The sequence below is a fragment of the Phacochoerus africanus genome, chromosome 11, assembly GCF_016906955.1.
Source record: "Phacochoerus africanus isolate WHEZ1 chromosome 11, ROS_Pafr_v1, whole genome shotgun sequence".
NCBI classification, from domain to species: domain Eukaryota; kingdom Metazoa; phylum Chordata; class Mammalia; order Artiodactyla; family Suidae; genus Phacochoerus; species Phacochoerus africanus.
The window spans coordinates 101,556,294-101,568,829 of NC_062554.1; the positions used below are offsets into that span (position 1 = coordinate 101,556,294).

At 35.4% G+C, this 12,536-nt stretch overlaps 1 protein-coding gene across 4 annotated transcripts in view; it reads right to left on the reverse strand.

Moving 5' to 3' along the window:
* Positions 1-1,411: 1,411 nt before the first annotated feature.
* The window catches only part of PHTF2 (putative homeodomain transcription factor 2), a 126,355-nt gene continuing 115,230 nt past the window's right edge, over positions 1,412-12,536 (reverse strand). For all 4 annotated transcript variants that reach the window (XM_047754201.1, XM_047754203.1, XM_047754204.1 and 1 more), the window contains 4 exons: positions 11,163-11,318; positions 9,962-10,057; positions 4,510-4,635; positions 1,412-3,837 (listed from right to left, as the gene is read on the reverse strand). In XM_047754201.1, the coding sequence (XP_047610157.1) occupies positions 3,817-3,837; positions 4,510-4,635; positions 9,962-10,057; positions 11,163-11,318 (399 nt within the window). In that variant the 3' untranslated portion in view covers positions 1,412-3,816. The remainder of the gene's footprint in view (positions 3,838-4,509; positions 4,636-9,961; positions 10,058-11,162; positions 11,319-12,536) is intronic.

Consider the following 12,536-nt stretch of genomic DNA (forward strand, 5'->3'; position numbering starts at 1 on the left):
GGAACCTGAGCAAGCTTTTTAACCTGTTTTGGGACTTCAGTTTTTTTTATCTTGTAAAATGAGGACTTTGGACTAGATGGTGTCTAGGTCCTATTTAACTCAGGTCATTCATTCACTCATTCATTATTTATTCAGTAAACAGACTGAGATTGGGCACTATTTTAGTTACTCATTTTTACAGCCACACCTGTGGCATAGGAAGTTCCTGGCCTAGGGGTCAAATTGGAGCTGCAGCTGCTGGCCTATGCCACAACCACACATCTGTAACCTACGCTGCACTGCAGTAATGCAGTATCCTCAACCCACTGAGAGATGCCACGGATCGAACCACATCCTCATAGGTACTATGTTGGGTTTTTGACCTGCTGAGCCACAGTGGGAACTCCTAGGCATTATTTTATGTGCTGAGAATATAATAGTGAATGTAGTTAAAATCTCATGGAAATTACATCCTCTAAAATTTCTGATCTCAAGACAGTAATTCTCAAAGCGGTGAGAAGTGATGGGGGAACAAATTTTAAAAATCACTTAGAAAACACTTTTGTGAAAGTATACCTGTACCACATCCTAGATCTGTAGTCTACTCCCCAGAAAGTAGGCACTGTGGGATATGAAGATTCCCAAGCTAGGGGTCCAATTGGAGCTGTAGCCGCTGGCCTACCCCACAGCCACAGCAACAAGGAATCCAAGCTGCATCTGCGACCTACACCACAGCTCATGGCAATGCCAGATCCTTAAACCACTGAGTGAAGCCAGGGATCAAACCCACGTCCTCATGGATGCTAGTCGGGTTTGTTAACCGCTGAACCACAATGGGAACTCCTGTGGTATCTTTCTTATACGCTTGGGAGAAAAACAGGTTGAGAATTAGTATTCTAAGGGATATAGCAAATTAAAGAGATGCAAGTCTCACTGCTCTATCTCTAAGTCTGAAGCCAATTCTAAGCTTAAAGTAAGTTTGAAGGTGCACTTAAATTTATAGTCACTGATTAAGTCCTATGAACACATACCAATCAGGTAATAGAAATATTAGAATGCTTACCCATGTTACTGTTGGCCATGATCTCTTGTGCTGAATTCATGCACAAAATCGCTCAATTAAGAACACCCTTTTGACAATGAATTATAATATCCCAGGCTATATATCAGTTTTCTGTATTTGAATGGAGACAAACAAGCAAACAAACATTAATGATGTTACAACATTTTGGTGATGAAAGGCCTGTGTACACATTCTTCTTTCATGTCCTGAGAATTTTAAAATCTGAAATGTTGGAAAGTTTTAAAAATATATCCCCCCTCCTCTCAAATCTAATAGTTATGCCTACAGTTCATGCTACAGTAAGTACAAAATTACCGCAAAAATGTGTATGACTTGAAAATTTAAAAAAAACCACTTCCAGTTTAACTCTTGTCAGTCATAGAATATTTTATTTTAAAACTGCTGTTCAAACTTTCAAGTATGACACATGTGGCAAAGAAACAACAGTTAACACACAACATTTGCCACAAGTCTATCTCTGAACTGCCTTTTCTATATTCTGGAACATGTTACATTTTCTTTCAGTTTCTTACATTCATGGTATTCTTAAAGGCAGCAATGTCAATTTTTCTGCTTTGAAACCAGTCCCATTAATATTCTGAAATTACTTTAAATGACAACTTTTTCCTTTTAGTATCCTACTGCCCATATTAGTGACAAAATTCAACATATTCTTAATACATTGTTGAGAGGTACACTGTACTCAATAAATCAACTCCCAACTCTAAGTTAAAATGAACTTCAATCAAAAACAAGCATTTTCCTAAATCAGTTTACTCAGCTACTTTTCTCAAAAATATTTCCATTCTGAAATAAGCTTTTTTTTTTTTTTTTGGTGAGATACAATAGTTTCATTCTTTCTTCCTAACAGAACTCATGCTGTACTTTTTCTTCAAAATATATTCGATATATTCTGTGCAAAATGGTAAGTTCTGTATAGTTATGTACCTTATTCTGAAAAAGTTTATAAAATATAATTCCTAAAAACAACCTCAACATTAGACAATAGAGGAAGAAGAAACACATCAGACAAAGCGTAATTTTTCACAGGAGAAAATAAGTATGTTCTTAAAGCTCCAGTAATACATTCCTTGAAAAAACTCAGAATGCACTTTGGTCATTATTAAACATATTAGAACACAGGCAAAGAAAACAAAATGCTCTTGTTATTTTCTATGGAAAGAAAATAAACTACACAATGAGGCTGAATTGAGGCTGATCAAAAGGAATGGTGAGAGCAAAGTGATATTACAACATGGCTCTGTTCTCTACACATTCCTGATCTTAAGATTATAATTTGGGGATTACAACTGTACCAATCAAATAAATCATTTACAATTAATTATTTTAAATTCCCTAAAACATGGTAAAAAATGTGAGGATATTCAACATGATACATCTTGCACCAAGAAAATTCAGGATTGTTTCAAATAAATTCTGTTTTAGAAACTAGACACCCAGTTTAAAAAAAAAGAAAAAGTTGCGAAAACATTTCATAATTCATGTAACTCCTAAAATTTCTTGATTGTACAAATATAACCACCTAAAATCAAGGCCCAATGTAAGATACCATCATATTCGCTCTATTTACCTAACATGCCAACATGATAAGTTCTCATTTGGACACTTGGCAAACAATTTGGGAGGAGGAGGGGGTTAACTTTCTAGGTTAAAAGCATCTAAAATAGCCCTTATATAATTGGGGGTTGAGGGGGGAGATGTACCAGATTAAGTTTAGAGGATAGAATTTGCAAGCTATAGGTATTTTTTCCTGAAAATCCAGATATAGTTTTACAACTAGCAATCTGAGAAATATTTTATCGGTTCTTAACCTTATTCTTAAGTTGTTCATTTGAGTGTGGTATGAATAGCATACATTATAGTGTACCATGGGGAGAAAATTATTTTACTTGAGTAAACATAATGTACTTCAGTAATATCAATAGGCACTTCACTTGTGAGATGAGTATATACCTCACTCAAAAGGATACCATATCATGCCCTAGTACACTATAACATATCCCATATAAAGATACGCATTAAAAGTAACAATTTAAAAAAGTGCACATTTTGAGCATGCACAGTAGGAGCTGTGCAAACAGCCCAGTGTTTCAAATAAATACAATTATTACTAGGTAATTTTTATCAAAATATCTTACAGTATGGTAACCATTTACAATTATTGCTCTATTAAGAGTTTCATCATCAAAGAGCACTTGTTGACCTGTTGTGTAATACCATATATATTAATACTGAAGGGTGCTTAAACTGCAGCTTAATCATTTTAGATCCTGGCATTGTTCTAAAATAATTCAAAAGAAACCCTGACTGGATCTTGATTTACTGAAGAAAATGCTTTATATGTTTAGTTGAATCCAATGCAAGATTCCAAAGTTAAAGAAGTTTTCCTCAAGTAAGGCAAGTCACGGCATTGATGGAGAAACAGTGCTTAGCAATGGCTTCTGTTCTCAAGATTTGTTATTTTGTCAATTATTTATGAACAATTACCAGGATCTCAAGTATAAGGATATCAGTTTCATCACCCTTTCAACAACTAAGTACATCAATACTAAAAATAAAATATAAAGACTAAAATAAATGTAAAAAACAGTGAACACGTGAAATAAATATAAGAATTGCACAAGACAGTCTGATGTAAACACTTCAATTTCCCAGCTGAGACTCCTGAAGCAAAGAGTCAGTGACTGCTTTCAGGCAGTTTAGTTGGTACTCTTATTCTGGAAAAGAGGCTACATCTTCTTTTCTCTGAATTGTCATGATTTAATCTTCCACAGCTAGTGAAAAAATAACAGAAGTAGTGACCATTAGAGCCAGTTTTGATATTGCAACTTAGTAAATTATATCATATAATACTGTTTTTTAATCTAAATTTCATCCATAAACAAGCATGGGTCCTACTATGTTAAATTCTTTTATTCTTTTAACTTTAGGAAGAATTCACCTTAAATAAAAAAGTGAAAATCAGATTTCTCTTGCTTTCTTTTACTGGGAAATGGCAATATACATGTACTACTTGTTAATATGAATAGTCTACACCTTATTCACTACCAGCATTGCACATGTTGGACGATATACACACTGCGATATAAATAAATAATAAAACTTTGGCCACGACCGGAAAAAGGTCTCTTTTTTCCTTCTTTTTTATCACCTAAATTAGATTCAGATTATATATGAATAAAAATAAATACCTCGACTTATCCTATACATAAGGACCATTTGTAATGACTACTGTTATAAATCAGGAGTTTCATCAGTATTATAAGCCAAGAATATTTATCATTTTCTAAAATTATAAGCGAAATTATTTTCACTAATTGTATACAATATAATCAAAACGACTCTATTACTGTACATGTGCGATTTCAAGAGTGCAAAGGTAAAATAAATGTCACAAAAATGCAAATAGGGCACTAAGAAATTGAAAAATACCTGTGAGCTCTTACCTTTAAATTAAACCCAAGTAAGTCACTGATAACACCAGAAACAGCTGATAATATGACAACTTGGGTGATGTTATAAAGCAGTGGATTCATTGTAAGCCCATATAATCTAAAGGGACTGTCCAACTCCTAACAGAAGAGAAAAAAAAAAAAAAAAAAAACCATGAGCCCAGATTCATTAAGAATGATCAGTTAAGGAAGTTCCCTTGTGGCCTAGCAGTTAAGGACTCAGCACTGTCACTGCTGTGGCACAGGTTCAATCCCTGGCCCAGGAACTTCTGCATGCTGCAGGTGTGGCCAAGGGAAAAAAAAAAAAAAAAAGAGAGAGAAGATGTGAAGTGAAACCAGAAAAAGAAGTGAATCAAAAACAGACTGTTCTGACATATGGATCAATGGAACAGAATGGAGAGCCCAGAAATAAACTCTGACACCTACAGTCAATTTATCTTCAACAAAAGAGGCAAGAATATAAAATGGGAAAAAGTCTCTTCAGCAAGTGGTGCTGGGAGAACTGGACAGGGGCATGTAAATCAATGAAACTAGAACACACCCTCACACCATGCATAAAAATAAACTCAAAAAGGCTTAAAGACATAAACATAAGACTTAACACCACCAAACTCCTAGAAGAGAACATAGGCAAAACATTTTGACATAAATCCTACAAATGTGATCTTAGGTCAGTCTCCCAAGGCAACAGAAATAAAAACGAACAAACAAAAAAAACCAATGGGACCTAATCAAACTCACAAGCTTTTGCACAGCAAAGGAAACCATAAACGCAACAAAAAGACAAGCTATGGAATGGGGGAAAACAGTTGCAAATGATGAAACCAACAAGGGCTTAAATCTCCAAAATATACAAACAACTCATAAAACTCAACAACAAAAAAGCAAACAACCCAATCGAAAAATGGGCAGAAAACCTGAATAGACATTTCTCCAAAGAGACACACAGCCAGTAGGCACATTAAAAGATGCTCAATATCGCTAATTATTTACAGAAATGAAAATCAAAGCTACAATGAGGTACCACCTCACACCAGTCAGAATGGCCATAATTAACAAGTCTAGAAATAACAAATGCTGCAGAGAGTGTGGAGCAAAGGAAACCCTCCTACACTGGTGGTGGGAATGTAAACTGGTATAACCACTAATGGAGAAGAGTATGGAGGTTTCTCAGTAAACTAAAAATAGAATTACCATATGATCCAGTAATATATGCCCACTCCTAGGCATATATCCGAACAAAACTATAATTACAAAAGATATATGAACACCTAAATTCACTGCAGCACTATTTACAATAGTCAAGACATGGGAACAACCTAAATGTCCATCAACAGATGAACGGATTAAGAAGATGTGGTATTCTCCAAGTCCATGATTTCCTTTTCTGTGGAAAAGTTCATTTGTGCTGTATATTAGATTCCAGATATAAATGATATCATATGGTATTTGTCTAGTCACTTATGATGGAGAATGATGATGTGAGAAAAAATGAATGTATGTGTAACTGGGTCACCATGCTTTACAGCAGAAAATTGACAGAACACTGTAAACCAGGTATAATGGAAAAAAATGAAAATCATTACGTAAAAAGTTAAAAAAAAAAAGATGTGGTGCACTTACACAATAGAATACTACACAGCCATAAAAAGAACAAAATAATGCCATTTGCGTTAACATGGATGCAACTAGAGATTCTCGTACTAAGTGAAGTAAGTTAAAAAGAGAAAGACAAGTACCACATAGTATCACTTATATGCGGAATCTAAAATATGGCACAAATGAACTCATCTACAAAACAGAGACTCACAGACATAGAGAACAGACTTATAGTTGCCAAGGAGGAGGGCAGAGGGAGTGGAAGCACTAGGAGTTTGGGGTTAGTAGATGCAAATTATGACATTTAGAATGGATAAACAATGATCCTACTGTACAGCACAGGAAACTATACCCAGTCTCTTGTGATAGACCATGATGGAAGAAAATATAAGAAAGGGAATGTATATATGTGTACGACTGGGTCACTTTGCTATATAGCGGAAATTGGCACAACACTGTAAATGAACTATACTTTAATTAAAAAAATAGTAATAAAAAAAGTAGAATGTTCTGGTAGTTTCCAGTTGGCCCAGTGGGTTGGGTATCCAGCATTTGTCACTGCTGTGACTCAGGCTGCAGCTGTGGTACAGGTTCAATCCCTGGCCTGGGAACTTCTACATGTCACCAGCATGGCAGGAAAAGAAAACTTTTTTGTCAGTTCAACTTAAGTTCCCTGGTGGCCAAGTGGTTAAGGATCTGGCATTGTCCCTGCTGTGGCTCAGGTTTGATCGCTGGCCTGGGAGCTTCTGCATGCCACAGGCACAGCCACACACACACACACACACACACACAAAGAATTGGAATTATCTCACAGAAGACCATATCCAGTCACTTACGATGGAAGATGATGGAGGATAATGTGAGAAAAAGAACGTGTGCGTGTGTGTGTGTGTGTGTGACTGGCTCACTTTGCTGTACAGTAGAAATTGACACAACAGTATAAGCCAACTATATGGAAAAAATAAAAATCATTTGAAAAATAAAAAAATTAAAATTAAAAAAAATAATACATAGGAGTTCCCATTGTGGCTCAGTGGAAACAAATCTGACTAGTATCCATGAGGACGCAGGTTTGATCCCTGGCCTCACTCAGTGGATTAAGGATCTGGCATTGCCATAAACTGTGCTATAGGTCACAGATGTGGCTTGGATCTGGCGTTGCTGTGGCTGTGGCGTCAGCCTGTGGCTACAGCTCCAATTCGACCCCTAGCCTGAGAACCTCCATATGTCACATGTGCAGCCCTAAAAACACAAAAAGAAAGACAGAAAAGAAGAAAGGAAGGATGAAAGGAAGGAAGGGAGAAAGAATACATATTCAGGGCAATATGAAACACTGTTTCAAAAAACTGTTTTAGGTTTTTTTTAGGGGAAAGTAACTTCCTTTAAAAGAAGTCTGTAACCTAAATTAGTAACTCCAATTTCTGTCCCAAATGAATGACAAAGTACTGGTCTAGAAGCACAAGGTTAGAGAATATTTTTTAGTATGAGAATACAAATTGAAAAAAAAAAAAAAACCTTTTTGTGTGTGTGTCTTTTTAGAGCTGCACCCACAGCATATGGAGGTTCCCAGGCTATGGGTCGAATTGGAGCTGTAGCTGCTGGCCAATGTCACAGCCACAGCAACACAAGATCCAAGCCTATACCACAGCTCACAGCATCACCAGATCCTTAACCCTCTAAGCAAGGCCAGGCATCGAACCTGCGCCCTCATGGATGCTAGTCAGATTCATTTCCGCTGAGCTACAATGCAAATTCCAAGAACAGTATATTTTGCAGAAGAATTAGAAACTTAATTAGCCAAATTTTCTGCCAATTTTAACATATAAATTGTCCTCGTAGAGACAATTTTCAAATACTTGGATTCATTAATTTATTGACTGATTCAAACATTTGTTCTATAATATGCCAGGTCCTGTGCTGGGCTCTGGAAAGTTAAGGTTCAGTCCCTGTGCTGAAGGATATTGCAGCCTAATAGATATGCAAATAAGTAATTCAACTATGAGTCCCACAAAATAAGTCATATAAAAGGCAGAGGGCGATAGAGGAAGGTGCTCCTGCAACTAGTGGGTGGGGGAGAGCAGGCATTCCCTAGACACAAGAACATGCCACTTTTGAATTGCTACAGGTTGTGCAAGGGTAAAAGTAATTCATTTTCATAAAACTGCCTACTTAGGTAAGGATCATTCTTTAGGCAAACTGTGCTGAGACACTGCCACTAAAGGAATTTAACTGGGGGAACAGGATGTCAGCTATCCATTTGAGAAGGACAGATTAGGAGTTCAAGTTGTGGCTCAGCAGAAACAAATCTGAGGCTAGCATCCATTAGGATGCAGGTTCAATCCCTGGGCTCATTCAGTGGGTTAAGGATCTGGCATTGCTGTGGCTGTAGCAAAGGCCAGCAGCTATAGCTCCAATTTGACCCCTAGCCTCGGAACCTCCATATGCTGCAGGTGTGGCCCTAAAAAGCAAAAAAGACAGACAGACAGACAGACTAGAGAGCAGCAAGGCCAGAAAGAGGGAGGCATTAAGAGTTCAGTGTATAAAAAGCTCAAATGAGAGATGATGAGGGTCTGACTTAGAGCTGTATTGATAGGGTAGAGGGGATGAAGAGGAAGATACTTAAAAAGTTGAGTTAATGGCCCCAGAATTTCTTGGCTGTGAAGAGTGAGAGAAGAGAAGCTCTCTGTACTAAGTCCCAGGTTCTGACTAGAAGACTATGTTTGATTAAAAAGGACCACACTGTTGGGCTCTGTATTTATGCTTATATTTCTCTCTACTTTCCAACTGAAATGGCTCATGAGTCTCATCTTTACAGCCTCCTCTTGTCTAGCATACTGCCTACACTCTGAAGATACTCAACATTTATGTATCAAAAAAACCCACCCACGTCTTCTGAAACCTTTCAATGCCTAATAGACTGTGAGGTGCAGTCTATGCCCAGTTAATGTATTTTAGTTCACTGAAAAATTAAGCACAGCATCGACATACAACTAATTACACACCATTCTACAAACACTTATAAACAACTCAACAATTAAACTCAATTTGCTACAGAAACTCAGATTTTTTTTTTTAGAAATTGAGATTTTTAAGAATATTTTCCTTTTAAGAAAGAAAAGCATTACTAATATTGCAAAGCAGTGATAAAAATATTTTATTAAATTACCTCCAAAGAGTTATTACGAGATCAGATATACTGAAATTATATTCTTTTTGACTGTTGCCAAAAGTGCTTTGAAAATTTAAATATTTATTGGTAATACATATTAATTACAATAATCGTGCATTACTACTTTTTTTTTTTTTTCTTTATGGCTGTGCCCGTGACATGTAGAAGTTCCTGGGTCAGAGATTAAACCCACGCCACAGTAGCAACCAGAACCATAGCAGTGACAACACTGGATCTTTAACCTGATGCACCGTGTGGTAACTCCATCACGTATTACTAGTTTTTAAGCTAACTCAGGCCAAGCAAGCAGATTACTGTTCTGAGAAGCACGAAATAAAAAAAAATTTACAAATTAACATTTTCTTTTTTGAAATCTATTTTAAGTTCTTGGATGCAAAAATTTCCAAAGATGCCAACCTTACAATACTATAAACATTATTAAATCTTAAAATTTCAAAAGTGAATAAAATTTCAAAATGAAATGACCTGGATTACTTCGATTAGTGTTTCGATGAGAAATAAAGTGTAAATTGCATGAATGTGCTCAAATATAATGTGAAAAACAGCTTGGATAATCATGAAAACCAAACACAAAGTAGGACCTACAAATAAAAAAACTAAGATATAATGTTGGACCAGCATTTTCTACATTACATCCATTTTTTATTTCATTTTTACCTTTAGCAGTTTAGTAGCCAGCTTTAAAACATTATTCACTAGTGTCAGTTCCTCTTTTTTGTTAGGTTTCTTCTCCATTTTCAAGTAGAGGTTTATCTTTCATTTAAAAAAGAATAAACAAGTATACTTAAAATTATACTCATTTTTAAAAGGAGGTGAAAGATATTCACTAAAATATTAATAGCAGTTCTCTGGTGATTATTAAAATTATAGGTGATATTAATATTCTTCTTCATACTTAACTGTACATTCCAAATTTCCTACAACAAAAGCTAGAATAAAACTGGATGTCATTTTTTTTTTTTTTTTGCTTTTTAGGGCTGCACCTGTGGCATATGGAAATATGGAAGTTCCCAGGCTAGGGGTTGAGCTTATCACTGGAGCCACAGCTGCTGGCCTACACCACAGCAACGTGAACCTGAACGGCATCTGAAACCTACACCACAGCTCACAGCAATGCTAGATCCTTAACCCAGTGAACAAGGCCAGGGATTGAACCCGCATCTTCATGGATACTAGTCGGGTTTGTTTCCACTGAGCCACAACGGGAACTCCCAGGATGTCATAATTTAAAATGTGAAACACTTTTGATCCAGAGCCAAATCAACCTGGAGAATAAATAATAACTGGTGGAAAGTAAGTGAATTTGGTTTGTTTGCTATTCTCCCTTTTCCCTCTAATTGAGTTGGTTTGACAGGGTTACCAATTTTTAAAAAGCAAACTGTTTCTGACAAAAAACTCAACATATTCACTGGAAATAAGTTTGAATAATACCTATGAAATGATAAGCAAAATGTTTAAACAAATTTATACAAAATAAAGTTAAGTATCAAAATTATTACGCTTTACATTTTCTATACTTTCTTTTGAAAAACAGTCTTATGCTTATTCAAATATGGCTCTGCTACACTGCAAAGCAGACATATCCCACTAATGGCTTAAAATCCATCATTTCTACAAATGGCACTTCCTTCTTGTCAAATGAAAATGGGATATAAAAAGTACATTAGACTTGAAGTCTGCTTGAAGGTAGGAACACTGAACAAAAGGCTTGTGCCCTATCAAATGTCAGGTTTTGCTCTGTAACACAAATGGTCTTAATTTAATAACCTAGGTTCCTGAAAAACTTGAAGTAAATGAAAACAGTTTAATGTGTAGATTATAGTCATTAATTTATAACATAATAAACATGCATTCTCACCTGTTCAGTAAGTAATATTGAGGTATTGCTATATTTTTTACTTGTTTCTGATCCAAGGGTAACAAATCTTAGGAGAAAAAGTGTTAACGAGATGCACCAGATTACCAGTTCCCAATTGTAGTGACAATCAAGGAAGATCTCATGTACATGAAGCAACTAAAAGTGTATGAAAAAGGCAATATGAAGAAGCAATGTGATTCAAAGAGTTGCTTTTTAAAAGAAAATAACATTTCTCTTGATACAAATGGATTACCAATATAGAATTATATTTTTAAAACATTCCACATTTATTAGGAAATATTTCAAGCATGTAAAAGGTATAGAGCATAATGTAATCAAAATCTGCCTACTTTTTCCAAATCTTAATATTTTGCAATATTCTTTCAGATTTTTGAAAAAGAGATGATTATCAGTTGAAGACCTTTTCAACTTTCCTTTCATCATCCCTCTTCTCCCCCATCCCTCTGCAAGGGTAATGAATTTTATATTTACCTTTTCCATGCAGTTTTTATACTTTAGCTTGATATGTATTCTTAAACTATGTTCTTATATATAACTTAAAATTTACAGAAATGCTATCACATTGCCCAAATCATTCTTCCATGTTCTACTGGACTTTATGTCAAAGTTTATGCATTTACCCATGGTACATTAAGCCCAAATTCATTCATCCGAACTCCTATAAGGAATACCTTATAATAACAGCAAAAGAATCAACCACCATGGGATTGGCCTACTCTACCAATTAACATTTATAAACAATGTTGCAATAAATATTCTCTTACACATTTTATCTCCTTCATAAGGTTTTTCTCACAGAGTTAATATTCTAGGAGTAAAACTGCTGAGACCTCAGATATTCACACATTCAACTTTAGCAGATAGTACAAATTCGCCTCTGAAACAGTTATGCCAATTTATACTCTCAGCAATGTATCGGAGTTCCCTCTGCTCTCCTATTTGTCCACATTTAGCATTAGCCAACTTCTTAACACTTGCCAATCTGATGGGTGTAAAATGTTCTTACATTGTTTTAATTTTCCTGTTCTTGATTATTTAGGAAGGCAGGCTTCATATGCTTATTGGTCACTGAGTTTCCTCTACTGTAAGTTATCCTTTAGATTCTTTTTATATCTAATTTTTTTCTATTAGGTTGTCAGTTTTTCTTATTGACTTGTATAAGTTATTTATATATTCTGAATAACAAAGCTATTCAAATAATTTATTTTGCCAATATCTTTTCCTGACTCTTTTTTGTCGTTTAAGTTGCCTTTTGCAACATAATTAGAATTTTTAGGGAGGGGTAGAATAATATATGAGAGACTGAATGTATCAGGCAAAAGTCTAAAATATTTATTGCCAGGCCCTTTACAG